At 38.2% G+C, this 25,855-nt stretch overlaps 1 protein-coding gene across 1 annotated transcript; it reads right to left on the bottom strand.

Annotated features, from left to right (window-relative positions):
* Window positions 1-16,876: 16,876 nt before the first annotated feature.
* Window positions 16,877-20,909, bottom strand: LOC122009486 (ribonuclease 3-like protein 2). The gene is made up of 4 exons (XM_042565671.1): window positions 20,427-20,909; window positions 19,347-19,514; window positions 18,913-19,286; window positions 16,877-17,179 (listed from the first exon to the last, which is right to left on the bottom strand). The coding sequence occupies exons 1-4, from the start codon at window positions 20,781-20,783 to the stop codon at window positions 17,008-17,010; spliced, it is 1,071 nt and encodes a 356-aa protein (XP_042421605.1). The 5' UTR covers window positions 20,784-20,909; the 3' UTR covers window positions 16,877-17,007.
* Window positions 20,910-25,855: the final 4,946 nt, after the last annotated feature.

Genomic DNA, 25,855 nt, shown 5'->3' with positions numbered 1-25,855 from the left:
TTTAAAATTAAATTAAAAATTTGAAATTAAATTTAAAATTCAAAATTAAATTAAAATTCAAAATTCAAAATTAAATCAAAAATTTGAAATTAAATTAAAATTCAATTAAAAAATTCAAAATTAAATTAAAATTCAAAATTCAATTTAAGTCAAATAAAAATTAGAAGGAGGATCCAAAATAGCTGGCACCCCCAACTAAACTACCCGACTGGGTAACCCAACTTAATCTACCCGAAATGGGTAAACAAGAGTACACTACCCGGCAGGATAATTAAGGTTAGATAAAATGGGCTAGGTTTAACTTGACCCACGGTACTGGTGAAGTTTTTGGATGATAGTACGTTAGGGAAGCTTAGGCATCGCATGTCTAGGAAGATATGGCTTCGACCTGGTGCATTTGGCCAAGTGGAACTGACCGAAGCTATCCTTAAATGGATCCTAACCAGTTAGACCAAGGTCTAGTATTAAGTTCAATGGGTAGGACTATTTGGAAAACTTCGAAGGCATGGTTACTTTAATGAGTTCCTTGTGACTCACCATAGCCCAGAAGTTTATCCAAAGAATGCTTACTTGTTGAACCCAAAGCTAAACCTGAATCTAACACAAAGTTAAACCAAACCCTTAAATTGAACCTCAATTCATCTCACAAAAATTATAGGATTCCCTGATTGAAAATTTAGATCGGGTGAGATGACTAAGTAATTAAAATCAAATTGATAATTAATTCAAATTCAAAATACTTTTAAAATCTTTTAAAAACTTAATGTTAAAAACTTATTTTCAAAATTACTTTTAAATTATTTTAAAAATCCTTTAAAAACTTAATTTCAAAATTACCTTTAAAAATTATTTTAAAAAATCTTTTAAAAACTTAATTTCAAAATTACTTTTAAATTATTTTAAAAATCCTTTAAAAACTTAATTTCAAAATTACCTTTAAAAATTATTTTAAAAAATCTTTTAAAAACTTAATTTCAAAATTACTTTTAAATTATTTTAAAAATCCTTTAAAAACTTAATTTCAAAATTACCTTCAAAAATTATTTTAAAAAATCCTTTAAAACTTAATTTCAAAATCTTTTAAAACTTAATTTCAAAATTATTTTAAAACTTAATTTCAAAATTATTTTTAAAAATTATTTTAAAAATCTTTTAAAAAACTTAATTTCAAAATTACCTCTAAAAATTATTTTATTTTTCAAATTAAAATTATATTTCAAATAATTAATCCACTTAAAATAAATATCCAAAATTTAATTAACCAAAAGTTAAATTCAATTCAATTCCCAAAAAAAAAAAAATGACATAGCGCCTGTTGAAGGCGCCTCCCATACAAGGGAGGCGCCCTAGGAAGCGGCGGAAAACTCCCGCCGCCTGCAACTAAGGCGCCTCGGATTATCTCCGAGGCGCCTCAAACCACTGTCCTAAGGCGCCTTAAGACCTAAAGCTTTTCACGAATAGAACAGATTCTGTTCGTTTCGATCTGCCCCATTTTGCAGACATTCCCGAACAAGTTCTCGACGAAATCTCGTCTCTAAGGCGCCTTCAACCCATCTCTTCCTCATTTCATCCTAGCAATGCCTCCTAGGTATAATCTAAACTCTTCTCAATCATCTATTACATAAATTTCTTGCTAGTTTTGCTATTTTTCTTGTATAATGTCAACAATAGGAAGTGTCGTATTGTGGATCCAACACCGGCTAGGGCCCCTTCCACAGACCCTAGATTCCCCTCAGAACAGCATAGGATAGATTTCGCTAGGTTCACCTTTGAGTCTATTAAATCTAGATATATTGGTCGGGAATTTTTATCCCAATACTGTCAACCCACAATCCAGATGATAAACTACTATCATCTAGATAAACTGGTTGACTGTACCACTACAGTCAACCAAGACCCGTGTGCCCAGTTCTATCACAGCCTTGAAATGGTTGATGATAGTACCTATTCCACCAGAGTTGGTGGTACTGACCTTCAGTTTACTCCTTCCCTACTTCGCACCAACTTAGAGCTTATGGCGTCCCAGTGTACATTCTTGTGTTACCCAAGTAGGGAGCTACCTTTCGGTGCTCCCTATTCCCACATCACCTTAGATGACATCTACATGCATTTTTTTGGGGAGGAGAGACCCTTGGGCCTGACCGAGTTTAGATCCACTCTTCTTCGCGTTCAGGACTATGCTATGTACAGAGTCCTGACAGCATGCATTCTACCCATCTCATCTCGAGACGTCTCGAAGATGCGACCGCCCCACTCGTTCTTTTTGTACACCCTCAGCCAGCACCTAGATATAGACATAGCTCTCCATATGTTTCATAACATCATTCTTGCATCTAGTACAGTTACATCTGGAGTGATTCATATGCCTTACTGCCATATCCTTGTTGGGTTTTCCGGGCCGCGAAAATCGCGTTTTCGCGTCGCGGAAACCCCGAAAGCCCCAAAGCCAACGGATCCGTGCAAAGAAAAATTTCTAAAACTATGAATATGAGTTTCACACTCCAGATCTACAGTAGATAAGAGTTATACCTTGAAGCGTGCCCTCGCAAATCCCGCTCGTCCAACGGTACGTCGGATCTCGAAGTTGTCAACATAGACAACTCTCTAGTGATATCCACACGAACAAGAAGTGTTCTCTAACATTCAAGGATGGAGAAGAGAGCACCACAAGTGTGCTAGCACTTCTTGGGCTCTCGGGTAGGATTTAAAAGAGAGAAAAGAGAGAAAGCAAAAAGGAATCTTATACACTCACTAGTAGTATCCTCCTTTGTGACCTTCACTTTCCCTTATTCTCTTGGAACACAACTCACACACCTTCTCCTTCCATGAAAGCTCACAGCAACAGCAAGCAAAGAGGAGGAAGAAGCAAGGAAGAAGAAGAAACAATTACCACACATGAATGCCACCAAATGAAAACTCCCCCCTCACATTAGTGTGGCCGGCCACACAATGTAACCTCCTCATTTAATGTGGCCGGCCACATTAAGTGGTATAAGATGTGTAACCTCCATGAGGTGGCACACCATTATGAGGTGGAAATGATGTGGCAAGGTTAGTCATGCCATGTAGGATGAGTCAACCTTCATGATGTGGCAATACATCAAGTCAAACTTGATGTTTCAACTTCCATTTAGTCAAGTCAAAATTGACCAATTATCTTCCTTGTTGAGTTAAATCCAACCTTTGATTCAAGTCAATTTTAATTTAATGAATCTCAATTCGTTAATATAAATTGACTCAATGAATCAAATTTAAATTAGACTCATTCAACAATTGAATCTAATTGAGTCTAACTCAATAAGTCTAATTTGAATCCAATCTTTGGTGCATCATATGAACCTAATCCAATTGGTTCATCATATGAACCCAATCTCCATCCACTTGTTCTTTGTGTGTGACCCAATAGGTTCTTGTAACTTTGGCAATATTTCTAAACTCCTTTAGAAACATAAGCAATGAGCGGCATCTAGCAATACATCATTGCTACCCAAGTTACAAGAATGTTGAGATCCAACATCACCTTGTGACTACTAATTGTGACTCTTCACAATATATGACAAGTGTCCTTCTATCCTAGACATCTAGATTGATCAATGTGAGGCATAGACCGTGTCATCCTCTAATCAATCTAAATCTTGAACTCCAAGTAGACTCACTTGATCAAATGAGCTCAACATCTCATATTGACTCATTTGGGCATGGCCATGCACTTCGTGGTCTAACTCTATCAAGAATACCGATGTCGCTCCCGTCATATGGGAGGGATAGATCCCATCTACATCACTCACATCCCTCCACATAATTTGTTACATACCCAGTAATCGCCTTTATAGTCCACCCAGTTACGGGTGACGTTTGACGAAACTAAAGTACATAACTCCTTATGTAGGGAACCATGGTGACTTCAGGTCTAAGGACCAATAGTCATACTAATAGTCACATGAGAAAGTATATGACACTCATATAACGATCCATGATACTTTCTCATGGCGGGTCATTCAGTATACATTCTCCAATGCATACCCATGTGTCAACTTGATATCTCCATATCCATGACTTGTGAGATCAAGTCATCGAGTTGACCTACATGCTAGTCTTATTGCATTAACATTGTCCCTGAATGTTAATACTCGACTAGGAATGATTAAGAGTAGTGTTCCCTATATCATCTCACTATCGATTCAACCAATCGATTGATATAGGTAAGAACCTTCTACTTAAGGACGTTATTATACTTAGTTTATTTAGCACTAATACAAGTAAGTATAATAACCAAAAACTAAATGCCTTTATTTATATAGAATATGATACAATAAGTCCAAAATACAATCATCAAATGATTGGCTCTAGGGCTCTAGCTAACAATCCTGACCCAAATATTCTCCAGCTCTAGGATAGACATTACTAGAGGGGTACTCATCCCACTTACCATTTATGATGAGTTAGGTCAGCGTAGCCTTAGATTAGTGGGGGCAGAGGTCACTGCCGAGGGGATTCTGGCCTGGAAGAGCTGACCACCACCAGTTGCTGCTCCTGGTGCTCCAGAGGCCGAGGACATACCAGGTGAGGGTGAGGAGTGGCTCGATTTTCTGACAGAGGACTTTTTCGCAGATCCTTCCACCTCTGTCGGACCCTCCACATCAGTCGGGCCTTCATCTTCGGCATCACTCTCCATCGAGGATAGGCTCGCCCGACTTGAGGTTCACTCCATTGAGACTTGACGCTTCCTCCGATCTCTCCGATCTGAGATAGATGCAGGTTTCGAGTCCCTCCGAGGCGAGATACGACGTCAGGGACAGCCTAAGCCGGCACCCGAGCATCCTCTAGCCGATCCTCCAGTTGACGATCCACCTACTTGACTCTATCCTTTTTTATTGTCTGGATATGTCACTCACCTTTTAGACCTGGATATTTTACTCATCTCTTGGTTGTATCTTGGAGTTGGTTATCTTATGTTTAGCTGACTTATGTTCTTAATTCAATACTTATTTATCACTTTTTCAAAATTGTGAGTAAAATTTCAAAACCACTTTTAAACTGTTCCTTTTAAAATTCTAGGAAAAATAATGCTTTAAAAAATCCCATTTTCTTAGAATTTTCAAATTTTAAATTTAGCCTAGGCTTTACCCTAGAAATCATATTCCCCTAGATTTAAGCTAGAGCATCTCACAAACACCTAGGTATACCTTGCTTGTGTTTGAAAAACATAGAATGGTGTGAGATGCATAGGGTACAGCCTGGACTCAAGAATGCTTATTTCTGTGCATCAATATGAGTCTGGGTGTTAAATACTTATTAACAGTAATCAAGTCGAGTCTTCCAGCTCTAGTCAAATCTAACTGGACTATATGACTTAACTCGACTAACCAAGTGAAAGCTGCTGCCCTCTAGGCAATCAACAAGTAGCTAAAGGTTAGACAGTTGGTGAAGGAAAAATTAAGCTTAAGCATGCTTGTACTTTAGGGCTCTGATACCTGATTAAAATAAATTTTGCTCATGCTTGGACTTAAGGACCAACCAATTTGATTAAATAAACTAATTTTTTAGCTTCTCCCTCTTCTTCCTAAAAATTAAAAAGCTCTTACTCCCATGTTTCCAACAATTGTTTTATTCAAGTTAAGCTAAGTGTATTTTCAACTTAAACTCTATTTTCAAAATTCAATGTTTGCAAAAGACTAAGTTCATATAGAAACATTCAACCTTTTTCAAACTTAGTAAACCTTCAAATCTACCTTTTTACAAATTCTTGCTAAGCTATTTTTATTTACCTAAAAGTATTAAAAATCATTGCTTTCAAAATATTTTTGCTTAGTTAAAAGAGACTTCTAATTTCTTTAAGATTTTCAAATTTTAGCTAAGTATATTTCAAAAACAACTAAGTTTCAAAAGTGGCTAAAATCGTTCTTAACAGTCTACTAAATATTAGCCCTTTTAAACTTAGGTGAAATTTTTTTCCCCAAAGTCAATTTACCATTTATAAGCCTAATCTATTTTTCAATAAGAAAAATTAAAAATGTGAAACTGGCTTATTTTTTGATAGATGGCAAAGGGGGAGAGTAGGAAATTCAAATGTAAGTAGGAAATTAAAAAAGTAAAAAATCTATCTAATTCAAAAGTAAAAGGAAGTCCTGTATTAAGGGGGAACTTCACAAAGTTTAAGTGTTAGCTTAAGTTATGCTTTTATCTGAATTTATATACTTCAGCTTGCTCACTTAAAATCTTTTAATATATTTATGCATTTGTTTTACTTAACTTTAAATTTGGGTTGTCATAATCAAAAAGGGAGAGATTGTTGGTGCGGGAAGCATCCGACGATCGAACCTGAGTTTTGATAATGGCAAAGGATTCAAAGTTAAGGTGTGTTGTGATCTAACAAGTCTGTTGAGTGTTTCAAGAAAAAGACCTAACTGTGGTTAGGCAAGGTAAAAACCCTAGGGGGTGGTAACCCTAAGTCATAGGGGGTGGTAACCCTATGCGGAAAGTCTTGGTGAGTCGAGTGCTTCAGGCAAAAGTCCTAGGGGGGTAACCCTAGGTGGAAAGTCCTGGTGTCGCGAACCAGGTGAAAGACTGGACCAGCCGGGAAGTGGAAATCCAGCAGAAATTCCGGAAGCATCGAGCACCGAGCAAAAGTCCAGTCGATCTGGAGGATCGCACTAGCAACAGGTAAATCTCCTGAGTGGAGTAGGTGAGGACGCGTTCCCCATAGAGGGAGCAGTAGGCGTCGGGTCTACCTAGGGTTTTCGGATGAAAATTCAAAGTCAGACCCGGACAGTTCATAGACTGTCATTATATCATGTTATCATATTTATTGTTGTTTTGTGCTAACTTTGTTTTGCAGGGTAAGTATTTGGAATTAACACTTTTGCAGGACCAAAGGAGCACAAGTTAACCTCGGATGAACAGTGTCCGAGGCGCCTCCATGGAGCTTGGAGGCGCCTCGGGTGCGAGCCGAAGCCAGCTGTCCAGAATGGTTGGAGGCGCCTTGAAGGAAGCTCAAGGCACCTTGAACAGGTGGTTTAAGGCGCCTTGGACACTGATGAAGGCACGTTAAGCTGGATAAGAGGCAGCGGTCAAAGCTTCATCGCAGAATTATTTACGGGATAATACTTAGGGATTCAAGGCGCCTTGGAGCCTGATGGAGGCGCCTTGAACACCCTTTATAAGGGGGTTTCGACTAGCAGCTTGAAACAATTCACTCCAAGTGACTCCTTTGCATATAGCTGCTAACGACACGATCCAGAAGTGCTGCAACAACCTCCCGACGACCCGGAGCTCTGTTTCTTCTTCCTTAGTTGTCGGTATAAAGTTGTTATTATACTTTCATTGTAATTAGTTTGTAATTCTTATCGAGCTTATAGTTGTTGCTCACGGAAAGCGATCAAGATCGCGGGCCTTCGAGTAGGAGTCAATCAAGGCTCCGAACGAAGTAAATTTCCATGTGTCTCTGTGTTTGTATTTTATCATTTCCTCTGCGTTTACTTTCGAACGATTTCCGAAAACGATTAGTGAAAGCCGCGAGCGCTATTCCCCCCCCCCCCCCTCTAGCGCTTCTCGATCCAACATGGCTCTCTAGCTCGGCAACCCCCTTTGTGTTGATTTCTGCATCAGTTAATTTGCTGGAAGTGCTTAACAATGACTTAGGCTGCGAAACAGAAAAAAAATCAATTAGAATAAAAAACGATGGGTACAGAAATAGCTTACCTAAGGAGCCGGGCAGTTGGGCACGAATGAGACTCAACCCAAACATATATAGAACACTCTCCAACAATAATTTGTGGATGTGATATTTCTGATTGGCCAGGTGAGCGACCTCCTAGAGGCAGGTTGGCTCCCATCGATACTTTGTTAGCACAGGGGACTTTGGTAGCTCCATTTGCCAGCCGACCGGGAAGGCTGGCCGATTGGGGAGTCATACATAGAAATAGTGGCCCTTCTAGCCCTTATTAGATGTGGGTATCTTGTCAAAGTAGACAGCACCCACTCAGGCCTAAAAGAGAAAGGTGACTAGTTTGGACAATTTTAGATAATAAAAATAATGGAAAATGTGAGGCAAAAGGGGGATTTCATATATGTGAAATAGGACAACAATCCCGTATAGTAGTCTAAAGGAGTTGGATACCAACTAGTGCAAGGGAATGTGAAAGTATCTATAAACTTTGGAGAAGAAAGGATAGATGGGAAAGCACAGATCAACATAGAATTAATCATTAAAGAAAGGGATGAAGCCGTCTGAAGGCGTATGGGGGCAATGTAGGCAGAGGGAATGATGATTCTATAAAAATTGAGAATATGGTAGGTAGGTCATCTTCATTTGATCAACCTCGTCTCCGTTGAAATCTGACGCGATAGAGATGTATCATAGGTCGGGGACAGCCCCCGGGGGGGGAGGGGATGGAGTAGGTTGTGCCATAGAATAAAAGATGGAAATCAAGGATTACGAGGGAGGTAAAGAGGAGTAGCTTAATAAAGAAGGATCACCGACAATGAGTAGAGAATAGAGAGCAAGGAGATGAATGAGAAGAAGACGAAGACAAAGATAGAGAACGCGATAAGGCGACGGGAAAAATTAAGGGTTTAAAGACCCCTATGGATGGATGACGGCCCCAAGCCGTCCAATCGAGAACTTTTGAAAATGATGCTTAATCTTTGTCGTTGTATTTGAAAAGGCAGCTACCACATTAGATCCCAACAGTCGCCTGTCACATTACACATGTCGCGGCAGAAGAGCATGACACGTGGCATTCAATTACATGTGACATTAATGAGGGATGGGATTGCATGATTAAAAGACGTGGTTGGCATACTTTACATTAATAGAAGATGATTTGGATGGTTTCCAGGAAATTATGATAACATCAGCAACAATTAAAAGACACTAAGTGGTCGCTTAGAGAAGAGGCCAAAAAGAAGTCAAAAAATGGCTAAGTGTTGTCCGTGTTAGCTCCGAGCGGTATCAACCTCGGAGTATAAATGGTTGATCAGAGCCGAGCGATCAAAAAGAAGTTAAAAAAGCAACTAAGTGTTGGCAGTGACAAATCCGAGCAGCATCAATCTTGGAATATGAATAGCCGAGCGGCAACTCTAAACCCTTGCACGTCTGGTCAGGAAGAAGTCAACTTCTTGTCCAATGGCAGGAGCAGTGAACATCATAGCCGAATGGCGGCTCTAAAAACATCTGATCGGGAAGAGGAGTTGAGAACACACTAATCATCTAGTCAGTCAGACTTGCAACTGTTGGTCCCTTTGGAGGCCGGCAAGATGGGAGGGGTGAATTGCCCTACAAAATAAAACTCGAACCTTTCTAGGATTTCAACTATATCATAAACACTTGTAATAAAAAGTAGAGACTAAGTAAAGAAATCATACGCCAGAGATTTACTTGGTTTGCAATCAGAGGATTGCTAATCCAAGGAAAGTAAGCGCACTATGATCTCCTCTAAGCGGAGAAGCCTCTTTACAACGTTGACAGCACAAATGAAAAGAACACAACTGAAAGCACAGAAAGAATTGATTACAAGTGAGTTGTTCTCACTGTGTAGATCAGTGCTATATTTATAGCACTGGTCGGGGGGCCCCGAATGGGTTCCGGGCACCCTGGGGGGATAAAATTTTATCCCCCAACGATTAGATCATGTTTGACGCGATCCTGGTCAAAATCCAGGTCCGAGCGCCCGGAAGGGTTCCGGGCGCCCCGGACTGCTCCGGGCGCCCCGGAGCCCAAAGTCAACAACGTTGACTTTTTCGTCTCCGGTTCAGCTCGTCTCGGTCCGGGTCTTGTTCGCTCCGGCTCCGCTAACTTGGGTGATCTCGACCATCCGGAATAGGGCTCACCCGAACCCAAGTTCCGGCCTTCTCCTCGAGCAGCCTTCCTTCCCGGTTTCTCGTCCCTCAAACGCCGCGCATGTTCTTCCCGTGCCGTCCTTCTCGCTAGTCGCGTCTTCCGCTCGACTTCCTGCACACTTAGACACAAGAGTTAAACAAACGCAGGATCTAACTTAGCTTGTTTGATCACATCAAAACACCTTGGGGTTCCAACAATCTCCCCCTTTTTGATGTGAGCAACCCAAGTTAAGTTAGGGTAAACAAATGCAATAAAAACAATTTATATTCAAATAAGTCCAAATATTTTTCAAATGAAAAATTATATTACCTCCCCTAGACTTAACATACTTCTCCCCCTTTGATCACATAAAAATTGAGGTTATAAACAAGTCAAAGGTAAATTCAAACAAAAAATTTTGAGTGTAAAATGTTTAAAAATGTCTAAGTAAAAACACTCTTCAGAATTTTTCTTTCGAGAAAAATTTAAGTAAAAACATTTTTCACATAAAAACAGTCATAAATGTTAAAAAAAATTTTAAGTTTGAAACTTATCTCAACATTCCCAAAAAAAAATTTCTAAAAAAAAAATTCTAAGTTGATATTCATAAGAAACAATTCTAAGTCAATTTTAAGAAAAATTATAAGGCAATATTATCATAAAAAATTCTAAGATAACTTTAAAAAAAAATTTCTAAGTCAATTTTCATAAAAATTTCTAAGTCAAAAACCTTTTTTTAAAAAAAAATATTTTCTAACACAAATTGAATAACTCTTTTAAAACATTAAGTAATTTAAATTAATGTTTTTTTAGTTAGTCAATTAAACTTTTCATTTCGATACTTGGCTTCCAGGTCGCGGCGAGGCACTAGGCCTTCTTGGTTATTGGAGCAACAACCACTTCCTTAGACAAAGCCTCAAAAAGAAATTAGTTGTTTAATTTCCTTGCTGAAAATGCTAAGTCTGATTTTAACTTTAAATTAAACAGGTTTTTGGAACCGAGTAGAGGTTCCTACCTACAGGATTAACCAAGTATTTCTTAGGTACATAGATTTTTGATATATTTCTAATTTGACTTTGATGAAATCTATAATACCAATTTAAACTTCTATAATTTCTAAAAGTAGAAATATTTGAACCATTAGATTTTTTTCAATATTTTTATTTCTTCTTTTAGTTTTTCATTTTCAATTTTCAATTTTTCAAAATCCTCTATAAGACATGATTTTGCCAAAATTCTTTTTGTTTCTAGAATTTCATTTTCTAATTTGGTATTTTTATTTTCTAATTTATACATGGATTTAGCCATTGCCTTAATACCAAAGTAAAGTTCATCAGGGGGTAAGAGGCATACCTCACTTACCATATCAGACTTAAAGCCTGAATCTCCCCCTGCTTCGCTACTTCCATCTAAGGTCGCTCCCCCTTCATCGATGCTGGGTTCTGATGTACTTTGTCCTTCGTAGCTTGCCATCAGTGCAATCCCCGCATATTCTTGAATCTCAGACTCAGATGAGGAAGTGTCGTCCCAAGTGGCTTTTAGGTTCTTGTGTTTCTTGGATGTCTTCATTTTGTCCTTCTTTAGTTCTGGGCAATTCTCTCTTAAGTGTCCTTCCTTTTGACACTGGTAGCAGCGCACTTTTCTTCTATTTCTTGGATTCTTTTTATTCTGCATTTCTTTAAATTTATTAGCTCTAAAAAACTTTTTAAAGTTTCTTACCATGTATGCTTCCTGATCATCCTCTGAGTCTGACTCGGGTTCATCCCTTTTGGTTGCGTTTAGCGCAATCATCTGGCTTGATTCCTTTGTTCCTACACACCTGGTTTCATGCAATTCAAGAGTGGAGAACAGTTCTTCTAGAGTACTTACCTCCAGGTCTTTCGAAATGTAGTAGGCATCGACGATTGATGTCCAATCTGATGTTCTGGGAAATGCGTTGAGTGCGTAGCGTATTGTTTCCCGATTTGTTACCGTTTCTCCGAGGTTCTCGAGACCAGTAATCAGTTCTTTTACCTTTGCGTGTAGACTAGCTACCTTCTCACCTTTCTCCAGTCGGATGTTCATTAGCTTGTTCTGGAGGATGCCTCTTTTAGTGAGCTTCACTTCGGACGTGCCTTCGTGGAGTTCCAGGAACTTCTCCCAGAGTTCTTTGGCAGATGAATAGCTTCCGATGCGGTTGACCTCTTGAGGCGGCAACACGCTCAGCAGGTGATATTCCGCACGGCTGTTTGCTACAGACTCATTCTGCTCCTTCTTTGTCCAGTGGCTCTCTTCTTTTTCTTCTCCATCTTGATTCATTGGAGCTACAAAACCATATTTCATAATAAACCGAATTTCGAAATCAGTTCTTAGGAATACCTCCATACGTCGCTTCCAGTCTGCGAAGTCCCCCTCGAATTTTGGTGGAACGATGCTTGGTCCGACCATCTTGTTGCTTCGATCGGCGGTTAGTCCTCCTGAAGCGCCTTGCTCTGATACCACTTGTTGGTCCCTTTGGAGGCTGACAAGATGGGAGGGGTGAATTACCCTACAAAATAAAACTCGAACCTTTCTCGGATTTCAACTATATCATAAACACTTGTAATAAAAAGTAGAGACTAAGTAAAGAAATCATACGCCAGAGATTTACTTGGTTTGCAATTAGAGGATTGCTAATCCAAGGAAAGTAAGCGCACTATGATCTCCTCTAGGCGGAGAAGCCTCTCTACAATGTTGACAGCACAAATGAAAAGAACACAACTGAAAGCACAGAAAGAATTGATTACAAGTGAGTTGTTCTGACTGTGTAGATCAGTGCTATATTTATAGCATTGGTCGGGGCGCCCCGAATGGGTTCCGGGCGCCCTGGCGGGATAAAATTTTATCCCCCAACGATCAGATCGCGTTTGACGCGATCCTGGTCAAAATCTAGGTCCGGGCGCCCGGAAGGGTTCCGGGCGCCCCGGAGGGCTCCGGGCGCCCCGGACTGCTCCGGGCACCCTGAAGCCCAAAGTCAACAGCGTTGATTTTTTCGTCTCCGGTTCAGCTCGTCTCAGTTCGGGTCTTGTTCGCTCCGGCTCCGCTAGCTTGGGTGATCTCGGCCATCCGGAATAGGGCTCACCCGAACCCAAGTTCCGGTCTTCTCCTCGAGCAGCCTTCCTTCCCGATTTCTCGTCCCTCGAACGCCGCGCACGTTCTTCTCGTCCACTGGTGTACTCTTCCGCGGTCACCTCGTTCCTCGGATGCACCGAGCCCGTCGGCTCTCTCCCCGTGCCGTCCTTCTCGCTAGCCGCGTCTTCCGCTCGACTTCCTCTGTTCCTAAGCTCCTGCACACTTAGACACAAGGGTTAAACAAACGCAGGACCTAACTTAGCTTGTTTGATCACATCAAAACACCTTGGGGTTCCAACAGCAACCTCATTTGACTAGACTTGAGGGGAAAGCTTGTGATACGGTGATGAAGAGGAGCCCCACCGAAGATGGGTCAAAATAGGGAAGAATGGCTGACGCGGAGGTCAAAGTCAAGACAACCAAACCCAGGTCCACTGATCGCGTATAATGGGTCAGACGGGCCACAGGGCCGGTCGGACGTCGTTGTCCGAACGACCATCCGCAGAGGACCTGTGACTGCGGTTGAGAAACCAACCATAAATCCCCCGGGCTACCATCCCATTCGATCAGGCTAAATGGCTGGTCGGATAAAAGGTAACCCTCCGACAACAGAAAAGTCGAATGAAGGAAGCTAGCTCTGCCTAACACGACCGAGTAGGGGTGTCCCCATCGAGCGACCACCGATTAGCCTACAGCGGGACCCACCTACGTATCTCATCATACTATTTTGAAGATTTGTGTCACTGACAACAGAGCATATATATCCAGTAGGCAAATCATACTTTAGAAGCTTCTAGCTTATCACATCAGGAATTTGAATGCTTGCTTAAGGATAGGTGTCAGGGACACTTTTTGACTTATCTCTTCCTATGACACTTTAGAAAATGTGTTTACGCTTTTAGATGTGTGCATAGACGCTACAGTGACACTATAAAAGGGGGTTTCCATCCATAGGTGGAGGTATGAGTTACTTTACTGTTCAATACGCTCACTGCTACAGCTTGCTATAATTCCCCACTAAGTACTAATTTGAGCATCGGAGAGCCAATGTCGGGAACCCCTTCGCGGCCCGGTACTAATGCCTCTTGTGTTGCAAGACCGCGAGGAGTCTACATCCAGTTAACCGCCGAGCCACGTCCCTAATCCACTATTTTCTCCGCTTTTGGACAGGATCACTTACCATTCAGAAATAAATGAGGAGAACTTTGCATAAAACTGATTAGAAGGTGCAAAACTGCAAAAAAGGGGGGGGTTCAACCACTTCTTCAAGAAGTAAGTTTACAAAACTAGGCGCGTTAGTGCCGCCCAAGGAAGGGGTCCCGACGTTGGCCCTTCGATGCTCAACTCAGTGCTTGGTTTGAGAAAAGAAAGTAGCGAACTGTAGTAAATGGCATATACAAATAAGAAGCATCGCGTACCTCTACATGTAAATGGAGATTCTTTTTATAGTGTCACTGTTATATTATACATGTATCTCAAAGCATTAGTAAATTTTCCAAAGCTTTCCTAAGAAAGGGCATGTCATAAAGTGCCCCTGACACTTTTTCTTAAACGAGCCCGCAAATCGCTATGACTTGACAAGCTGGAAGCTCCTAAAGAACGATTTGCCAGCGGGATATTCTCTATCCTTTCTGGTACAAACTTCTAAAAGATGTGACATGTATCTAGGTTCTGCTATAAGTCGACCGACGACCACTTGGTCAGGAGCTTGCTAGCTCGGTCTTCCAGAATGTAACTACCGACTAGTTCTTCACTCGGCCCTTCATATTGTTAGAGAGGTGCACTATATCCGATCGGTTATGTGCCCGATCAGACCTTAGGTCTGATCGGCTATGATAGTGGGCCGGGTGAATCAATACTCAACTCCAAATTCCATCTCTGAGTCATGAACTGGTGGTCCGGCCGGCCTTCACGTTTGGCCGGTGTTGCATTCGAGGCCCGCTCGATCTATCTTGCCTGGTTAGCAGGCTCTAGATCCATTTGACTCTGTACATCAATTGATTCTTACTGTTTGACATACTTTCGGATGGGCTCCTCTTTGTCAACCGTATCAGAAGCTATCGCGAGCACACTCCAGCATGCATAGCAAGACCCAACCTCCAAATGTCACTTACATGACCATGTTTTGTACGGTAATTCTTTCAGGCTGTCAAGGCAAATATGCCAGAATGCAGATAAAACCTTTAGATATTCAGTCCACCAGACCGTTAAAAGAGCATAACTGGATTAAAAATATACGACTTATCTATACTTACATGCATGTAACAGTATAGGTGTCACGCTGACCCAAGGAGCTTCCAATCAATTATCTCACTAACACCAAAATTAGATATTTTGACTTCGCCTGTACGATTGATCAAAATGTTTGATGGTTTCAAATCACAATGGATAATGTGCTTATCATGATGCAGATAAATCAAGCCATTTACAAGAATAAATTACTTTACCAAGTGATGATTTCTTTCCCATACAATCACAAATTATAACTTGTGAAGACAATGAGCACTGGCCTGGTTACAGATTGCCACAAGATATGGCTTTGGAATTATTCTTACACTCTTCAGAAAATCTGCAAGTGAACCACCATCCATGTACTCCAATGGCAAAAGATAAATACGTTCATCCTCAATGTCTTTATCAATTCATTCTAGGACTAACACAGAGGAGATAAATTATGATGACTGAGAAGGCAAGTGACCACCATCTATGTACTCCAGAACTATAGAGATAAGTGTTCTCTCAGGACGGTCTAGTGGTTAGCGCATGAGGTGTTTGTCACCATGAGGTCTGGGGTTTGAATCTCGACAAAGTCGAGGTAAATGCTTCCCTTATGTGCTAGTCATTATTCCAAAGACTAGTAGTTGTCCGTGATTTACCTTCTCCGTGTTGACCCTGAGACAGATTGACGAGGTACTGAAGACGAACGTATTCATCTTTTATCATCATAACTACAAAGATAACACCATTATCATAGAAAAATTGATAGCATTGTACAACAAAGAGGCATTGGGTTGATAGGCTTATCCTAAATTCCTGAGCAATCTGTTTCCGTATGTCCTCTTGAATGTTCATCTGTATAACCTGGATGTTAAAAGTCATATTTAATAACTTCTGTATATAGAGAAGGATTGGCACACAACCATAGAACATCATCATGTGTTTCATTTGAATGCTAGGTAGGAAAGTCATGTGTTGCATTTGAATGTTATTTAGGAAACTAGGAAATATTTTAACTGAAAAGAAACACAAATAATAAAATATAGACTGATGAATGAAAATTTGTGAAATCATGTGAAGATTTGATGATGGTGAAAATCTAATATCTTGACGCAAGCAATTGTCATAGTGTTCCAATGTGCAGATTGATGATGATCTGTCTTCAACTCGTTGTCAATATGGAAGCATGTCTGATATGCAAACATTTCTTTGATTGGTTTAACATAAGCCAAAGGATGGAAAAAACTTGAGCTTTGACAGAATATTTGGCACATATTTATAGGTCATGCATCTTTCTCCGAAAGAAATAAATATGTGATTAAAAAATTCAAGTATAATGTCAAAAAAGAAAATTTCCATTAATATAATAAAAATTTTTTTATTTGACTACAAGTTTCTCAAGGGCACTATTCCTCTATTGGATAGGAATGAATGTAAATGTTATTATTATATAAAATTAAATGTAATATATTAGTGAAAAAAAATACCTCCATATAACTCGGTAATCATAGGCTAAATAACAAGGATAATAATATATTTAAGTTCTATTTATAAAAGATTAAATAAAAACTATTTACCTTTTTTAATATATATTTTAAATAAGTGTACAGTGTATTGCACCTAATTTATATAGATATATATTTCTTTCAATTGTATCATAATATTTTATATTCATCATAAAAGATCTTTTAATAAGAATTTCTTATATATATATATATATGCGACAATTTGTAATAGAAACTATGCTCATAACTACTAACAATATATACCAATCAACTATATGAAACAATACAATAGTCTTAAAATGATTGTATGATTTTAATAAATTTACATAATTTTAACTAAATTACATTGCTAGTTCATTCATCATACAAAGTACATCAGATCATATTACAAAGTCCATCAGATAACATTTTGAATGCTGCTGAATTTTCTGCATCTTTCACTCTTGGCTTTGGATCCCCCAAAGCAATCAAGGTGTTGTCCATGGCTTCAACTTGAACAGAGCATGTGAATCTCTTACCATGACCAGGCCCTTCTTCTTTCTCAACCCTGCAAGTTTTGGTTCATGTTTAGTCGTAATTTTTGACAGTTAACCATCAAGAACAAAGGTACGAAACTTCAGCCAATACAAGGTCCCGGGAAAAAATATATTATACGCAGTCTTATCCTACTTTGCAAAAGACTATTTCACTGCAATAACTTTACCGTTACGCCAAGACTCCCCTTATTTTTAACAATCAAGAACAAAATTCAATATTCTTGAAGCAAGGAGAAGACATCAAAGAATTAGCCGAGTGTGTCTGGTAAGCCACAACGAGAGCAAGGAACCATAATGGCAAACCTTTTTTCAGCCATAAGGAAAATGATTTTATTGATCTACTTTGCGATATTAACAATTGAATTGACGAGGTAGCTTTAGGGATCAATAATGTAATGGAGATCAATCACTTCTATGCTAGGTTCAGTTGGGTGGAAAAATAGAAGAGGGGGAGCAAGAGCAAGAGGCAACAAAATTGTAAATGAATCATGAATATTTGTGTTACTGATCCACTATCCATGCATATTATTTATGTGTTACTTCCCTTCTCCCTTCCCTTGCTTTCCCTGTCCTTGTTATCTATCCAAGTAAACTCAGCTTCAATCCAACACAACAGAGGATGCAAGAGAAGAAGAATAGAACAGTCATCAAATGCATGATCAACATACAGAAAAGAATCATCAATTTTTCTGAGTCATTGGGTCCCATGAATGCGTAAATCATGTATAAAGTTTTGGTTCAGTCACATAATACATTTCACAGTTAAAGACGGAGTTCTTTGATGATCATGAGTTGATTAAAAATTAGTTTTATTTATACAATTACATTTCATAATGTAACCAAAATTTTCCATAGACCATGCACCCATAAATAATGTTATTTGCTACATAAAATCTTTTTTATTATTATGAACTAATTTTTCACTGTAACCAAACAAATCTAATATGCAATGAATATTAAGGGTTGGTCAGCAAAAGCAAGATAAAACACCGCAGGGTGAAGGCAGTAAAAGAGTGGACTTTATCTCTGTGCCTACTGAAAACAAGTTTCTGTTATTTACCTCTTCTAGGTACCGCTAGAGCCATCCCTTCTAATCTATACCACTAAACAGAAGAAAGAAAAAAACCTCTATAATGATTGAATTGACAATCTATTCTTCAATTAAAGGCACAAGGGATTCAAGAGTTCAAGAACATAGAGAAGAGAAAATTCATATGGACCTCCTTGAAGAAAAGAACAAATTCTAAGGTAAAGAAAGAAAGAAAAGAATTTAATTCAGAAATAAATAAAGGAGTTTCTATGTCAGGAAAGATTCATAGTTCAAGTTTTCATTATGGCAGGAAATGTATTAAAAAAAACAAAGGGCAGCGCGGTGCACGAAGCTCTCGCCAATGCAGAGGGAAGGGTCTATTGTGCGCAGTCTTACCCTGCCTTGCAAAAGACTATGGTAGGAAATGCATTAAGACTCATTAATGAGACAAAATCCCAAATAAAGAGTAAACACACTTGATGTACACAAGATATTACAAGGTTGAAGAAGAATTATTTTTCTAATTAATCAAACTACCATACCTGATTTTAATGGAATTGAGTCATTAGTTATTATCTAATATGTGTATCATAAAAAGGCTACATAATGTAGTAACAGTTTATAGAAACATAATAGAAAGGCATATTTTAGGACTAAAAATAATGCATCAGAAAAGTTAAACATTATCCTGAAGAAAGTAAAGAAAAGACTCACTTGTAAGTTGGCTTTAACCAGTGTTTCTTGATGCAATATTCATTCAATCTTTTCTTGGAACCATCTATCTCTTGCACTCCATTACAGGAGGAGGAGCACAAATCTACATCCATATCAGCAGTGTGACAAGAAAAAGACAATTTTTGCAGTGCATCTCTTGCTGCATTCAGCTTAGCAATCACCTTTTGCTCAGAGGAGCCAATGCCCAAAAGGATCCCATCAACAAAAACATTGGTTATGTTCAAAGAATCCTTGTTCAAATTCTTGATGTCGAGGATCTTGCCATGCTTTTGACAAAGCATGTGGAGGGTGGTGATGGGTTGCTCATCCATGATCTCCCAGGTGATGATGGGTTCCAAGATCCCCCGAAAAACCTATCCAGCCTAAAATTACACTTTAAAAAAAAGCATAAGAGAATGATTAGTCAAGTTTACCTTCCAGAGCAATTCCAGATTGAAGTTGCAGTCCACATAGACTGCAGCTGCAATGGACTCAACAATATCAGCTAACACTTTCGGTGCTTTGACAGTGCTCCCACCGTAGAGTATCAATCCTGAATCTTCATCAGGCTCCATCATCACCACATTTGTGAACTCATTTACCTGATAGGGAAAAAAAAGTGATATGGTTCCAAAATCCAACATCAAAAGGAAAAAAATCGAAGGAATCAAGCATCGAAGCTGTAGCATTTTTTTCTCCTCACTTTGAAAGACCCCATATTATTCATAATCTAATCTATAAGAATGAAAGAATTGAAAGAAATTTACTATCCTACCAAATCCAAATTGCAAAGAGACATCACTCAAATCGTGAGGATAGATTCAGATTACCAATGTAACTTCTCTTTTGGAGTGTGCAACTTTCTCCAACTCCAAACCTCTAGCTTGGACATCAAACTCAAAATTCTCCGGGACGTTCCAATCTCAGCAACACCTTTGTATTCCACTGAAAACCATTCAACACAACTCCAAGAATGCAGCTTTTTACCATCATATTTTATCCTCTACTGTTACTGTTGATAAGCACTCTTTCAAGAGAACACTTTCAGCAACTGTCCTCAGAGGAGACTCATATTCTTCGAGCCCAATATGAGACCCAGATTTTTAACACGTACTTTAAAGAATTCAAGCAAGTTCTTCATTTGCATTGCACTATGATGTACAAGGACAAGAAGCCGGCATATCAAAAATATGGAATATATGGTTAGTCACAGTAAAATTCATCCAGTAGAACAACATATAGTGTTCTTAGCTGGTGCTTTTTCTGTTTTAAATTCAACATTGCCAACAATATTAATTTGATCTTCACTTCAGATTAAATGTGTCAAATATATAGCGTAGGGTGGGTTTCAAGTTTCGAAAATTTTGTGTGCTTTTGCTTGTGATGTATCTGTTAGAGTACAAGACAAATTTCCTACTAAATCAAAATCAAATTCAAATCAAAGCTGTCTCAGCACAAGAAAGAACGATAAATGCCTCATAGGTGAGATTTTCCAAGTTAAGGAGAGAGCTCACCGTTTGATCCATGAGAGGCGAATTGTGGCGCAGCAATCGAAAGAGGCGGTGGCGGACGGCGACGCGTGCTAGCTTCTCGGTGGAGACGTTGACGGAACGGAGGGAGGATAGTTTTCCGGGGCCAAGGTCGGGGTTGGTGAGGTAGAGGAAGTTGGTGAAGGCGAGGCCAAGCGCAGCGTCCCCGACGAACTCGAGGCGTTGGTACGAGGGATGGTCGGCGAAGGACGGGTGGGTGAGGGCATCCACCAGGAGCGAAGGCTGCCGGAAGGTGTAGCCAAGAAGGCGTTGGACCTCCACCACTGCCGCCAGCATATCGCTGTTATCCTCCGCCGCCGGTAGGGCGTTCGACGAACTCATTGTGATCCGGCGAAGAGTAAAAACCCCAACAGTGGCTGATGTGGAGCTCTGCCTCTTTCGTTGGATCCTCTTCAATTGGGTAAACTCTGCTACGACTTCCAATTCGACTAATTGAATCTCATCCGAAGTGGTAGAAATATAGAGGGTTGATATGGGAGACACGTCAGAATTGTAGAATAATTAAGTGCGTCGATTGTCGACGAATTTTATTTGGATAAAAAAAAAACAAATGAATACCTTTGTTGAAAATATGAGAAGATTATTTTTATTTTATGTTATTTTTCATCGTAAATATCCTTATTCTGTAATTAAAATCATTATATCAGTGTTAAAATAATTTTAATAAAGAGAATCACTCGAGTCATAGTCATCCATTGAAAATAGCAAGCTGGTAACTAGAATATCAATCCTTTGAGTAGTGTAGTTTTGAAGTTTTTTTGTTTTTAAATTAAGATGTCCTATCCTATTTTTCAGGCTTAAATTGCCCGTTCTTACATAAAAATTGAATCATTATTATAATAATTATAATTAATAATTAGGATGGTAAATAAATCAAGTGTTTATGAATAAATTTGATGTTAGATTTGTAAGAATTTATTTATATTTGTTTGTTATATATAATATCAATTAAACAAATAAGTTTAAACAGCTCGTTAAATTAAATAAACAAGTTTAAACACTTGTGTGTTCGGCTTGTTAACTTTTGTGAACCACCTTTGCGAACAATGTTAATTATAAGAAAGCCTAAATCCTAAATTAAAAAGATAAAAGACTAAATTACCCTAAAGGTTATAAACAAATAATTCTAATAAAATTATATAATCTACCATCTCCCTCAAACTCACGATGCTATAACTAGAAGTACTAAGAGTTTATCAGACAAAAATCGGAAGTGCGAAGCGGAATGAGCCTTGATAAATATATCAGCTATCTGTAGTGAGGAAGGAACAAAAGGTAGTGTGATAGTGCCAAACTATAGATGATGACGAGTGAAATGACAATCTATCTCAATATACTTTGTTCTCTTATGAAAAACTATATTGCGCGCAATCTGAATGGTGCTATGATTATCACCACGAAGAGCAGTAAGTTTCTAGAGAAAAATTCCATATCTTCAAGTAACCAATGTAGCTAAATAATTTCACAAATGGTGGTAGTCATGACATGATACTCAACTTATGTGGAGGATATGGAAATAATATTTTACTTTTTACTCTTCCAAGAGATAAGAGAATCTCTAAGAAAAATACAGAAGTCGATGGTCGACTTACGATCCGTAAGGGCGCCTGCCCAATCAGCATCAAAGAATGCACAGAGCTCTAACGAGGAAGTGGAAGGGAATAAGAGACTCTAAAACTGAGTTCTCCAAAGATACCGAAGAATGTGAAGAACAACAGCCCGATGAACTGTGGTCGGTGCAGTGACAAACTGACTAACCATATGTATAGCGTACACAATATTAGAACGAGTCACAATAAGATAAACCAAGCTTCCTACAACTGTATAGTAGAGGTTAAGATCTGGCAAAGGAGAACCATCTGACGAAGAGTACCTAGCATTAGTCTCAAAGGGAGAATCAACTATCCTGTTATCAGTGAGACGCGCACGCTCAAATAGATCAACTATTTACTTTAACTGAGACAAAAGATAACCTTTAGGTGAAGAGGCGATCTTGATCCCTAGAAAATAGCGTAGTAAACTCAAGTCATTCATATCAAAACAACGAGCTAATTCAAACTTCAAAGACTCAATTCCATCAAAATTATCACCAGTAATTATCATGTCATCTACATATAAAGACAAAAATATACAACATGTACGCGTACATTTGACAAATAAAGTTGAATTATGATTACTGGGATGAAAGCCAAGTAAGGTAATCACCATGGAGAACTTCACAAACCAAGCACACGGTGCTTGTTTAAGACCATAAAGAGCTTTGCGAAACTTGCAAACTTCACTAGATCGTTGAGCAACTCTAGGAGAGACATCATATATACTTCTTCTTGAATATCATCATTCAAGAAAGCATTCTTGACATATACCTGAGATATTTTCCACTACGAATAGAGGCAACAATAATTAGCATACGAACAGTGGTTATTTTAGTAATAGAGACAAAAGTTTCTTCATAATCCATGTCATATTCCTGAGAGCAACCTTTAGCAATAAGATGAACTTTGTTTTGTTCGACAGAACCATCAGATTTAGTTTTGATCTTATAGACTCAACGAGAACCAATGGCGCATTTCCCTTATGGCAGAGGTATCAAATTTCAGGTATGAGTATGATGCAGAGCAGTTAATTCCTAGTCCATAGCATTCTGCCAAAGAGGATTACCAACAGCTTTTCTATAGGATAAAAGCTCAGAAAGATAATGAACATAGACAACAAAAGAAACAAAGGAAGTAGAATAACAAAAATAAGCAAAATCAAGTAGTTTGGTAGACTTACGATGATGAGTAGACCGACGAATAGGATTGTCCGCAATCTCTAGAGATGATGAAATAGTCGCAAGAGGGAGAGTGGGAGGTGGAGAAGATGTCTCGAGAATACCATATTTAGTGAAGTCGTCATGTGGAAGAGTAGTCGTGGGGGAGGCTTCGTCGGTGTCGGTACTGAAGGAATCAATGCAAATAAGATTTACATGAGTCATGGCATGTGGTAGAAGAGGTATAGAGAAGAAATGAATATGCTCAAGAAATACAGCATGACGAGAGACATATAATTTTTTACTAACTAGATCAAAACAACGATATCTGTTTTGACCAACACCATAACCAAAGAAGACACAAAGTTGACTTAGAGTATAACTTATCATGCCACTACAACAAAAACCTTCATAGACATCGATTTTCCACCGGTGTCTATTTCATTTTCGACCGATGTCTATGAAGCCGATGTTAAAAGTCTGTCATTTTAGACATCGGGTTAAAACCGATGTAGTATCACTTAACGACACCGGTCTTCGAATCGGTTATTAACCGGTGTAGTATCATTTAACGACACCGTTTCATCAATGGTGTAAAACCGATGTAATATTGTATGTCAATAACACCAGTTTTGGCAGCGGTAAATGACCGATGTAATATTAGTTAATAACACCGATTTTGCAGCGATGGAAAACCGATGTAATATGTATATTTTTTTACAGCACAAATTTGATTTCCGAAACAATGAAAAACTGACAATAACAAAAAAAATACACAAATATTCACAAATTATACAAATATTCTTCATTCAATAATATCCATAAAATACACAAATATTCACAAATTATATAAATAATCTTCTTACAACAATATTCATAAAATACCCAAACATTCTTTTTACATCAAAAGCTAGCTAATAGATATCAAAATCAAGGTAGAACATTCTTTTAACACATCAAGGTAGAACCGCACTTCAAATGTAATCTAGCATGCATTCAGCCCACTCGAACCGCACTTCGTCAATTTCAACTCTGGAGTACTTGAGATTTGTAAATTGTAAAAACACATAAATCCACCATATGTCAAATAACTAAAACAAATGTGTACATGTATCAAATAAAATATAATACTGAGTTTTTAAAGGCTGTTGTGGAAGATAACGAATATAACATAGAATCTAAAACTTTCATATATGACACTTAGTATATGCTGCTTAGAATATAACATAGATAATTTGCTCTTTCTAATTCAAGTGTACAGATTGATAAGAATCGACAGCATCATACAACAAATTACTAGGCATAATAATGGTTGAACAAAGAAATATGACTACACAACAAATCCAGTGAAGGAAGCATAGAAGAACAAAGCTACCTCTGATGAAGAGATCTATTATTTATTATACTACCTCTGATGTCATCTTGGTATCCTGAATATCTTGCACTAAGCCCCCTATTTTCTATGATTTCTGCTACCAACTAGAAGAACTTCATTGTGATTTCTAAGCCCCCTAGTTGCTATTGTTAGAACTTCTCGAGATGCAGAGAAGAAGATGATTGGATATCTTTTGTTTTATGTTTACATAGAATATATTTACAGATAAACTTTATAGTGGATTATCTTTTCATCTACTATAAAATCAATCATTAGATTACATCTTAAATGAATCATCTATACTAAGTCAACTTTATAATGAAATTCGGCCCCGTGGTAGTGTAAAAAACATGTAACGTGATATGTATTTTTAGCAGAATGTAGCATGGCTGTAATCACATGTCCATATTGCTGAGAAATGCTAACTGACAGTGCCCACTGTCCACTAACAAGTAACTTAGCTAATATCTTCAAGGAAATATATTCACATGTTAAAGCAATTTTCAAGGCTGTAAATGAACAGAATGTTTGTGAACAAGCTAGATACTCAGCCTGACAAGTGTTCATTCGTGTTCATTCAGCATGAAAAAAAAACATATATAAAATAAACAAGCTTAAATGCTTGAACATTTGTTTAAGTTCAATAACATAAATGGGCATGCTTTAAAGCTAGTAGTCTGGCTTTCTCTAAGGTTTGTTTATGATCCTTTTTCTTTAGTTTTGCTATTTAAATGTATGTAGAATATAATACATTTATATATTTCTGATAGTATTTGTGTATGTTGTTATTTTAAAGTTTAAATTATCTAGAAAATGTGAAAATTGAGTAATTGATACAAGTCTCAGTTATTGGATCAAGTAAAATGTTTTCTCTAGTTGCTCTCAGTAACATCTTGGGGTTGGTTCGACAATACACTAGTTTGTTTTCTAATAAACAAGCTTGAACATCGGTGTAGCTCATTTACAACCCTAGCAATTTCAATTGTAATTGTAATTTGTGAATATTGCTTTGACAACTAGGAAATATTGATATGATCAGCTCACCAGTGAAGTATGCAAATGTGAAAATTTTGAAATTAGCTTCCTAATTACCGATAGTCTTTTTTGACAACCTGCAGCTTTATCAATGATATTCTATGTACTTCATGCATGAAGAGAAGTTTCATTAAGAAACAAAAATAAAGTATTCGCACAGTTGTCATCAAACATTTCTAAAGCTTACCAATCCATGTATATGTTGCCAAGGCTTGACAATGCTTGTGGATG

The sequence above is a fragment of the Zingiber officinale genome, chromosome 8A (assembly GCF_018446385.1).
Source record: "Zingiber officinale cultivar Zhangliang chromosome 8A, Zo_v1.1, whole genome shotgun sequence".
NCBI lineage: Eukaryota > Viridiplantae > Streptophyta > Magnoliopsida > Zingiberales > Zingiberaceae > Zingiber > Zingiber officinale.
This window is presented reverse-complemented; position numbering and strand designations above follow the sequence as displayed.

What these genes read in the sequence shown, in the direction of transcription:
- LOC122009486 (XM_042565671.1), bottom strand. Translation starts at nt 20,783, where the DNA reads ATGAGTTCGTCGAACGCCCTACCGGCGGCGGAGGATAACAGCGATATG. An exon ending in CGCCTCTCATGGATCAAACG is followed by an intron (nt 19,515 to 20,426) that starts GTGAGCTCTCTC and finishes TTTCCCTATCAG; the next exon opens with GTAAATGAGTTCACAAATGT. An exon ending in TGGTTAAAGCCAACTTACAA is followed by an intron (nt 17,180 to 18,912) that starts GTGAGTCTTTTC and finishes CAAAACTTGCAG; the next exon opens with GGTTGAGAAAGAAGAAGGGC.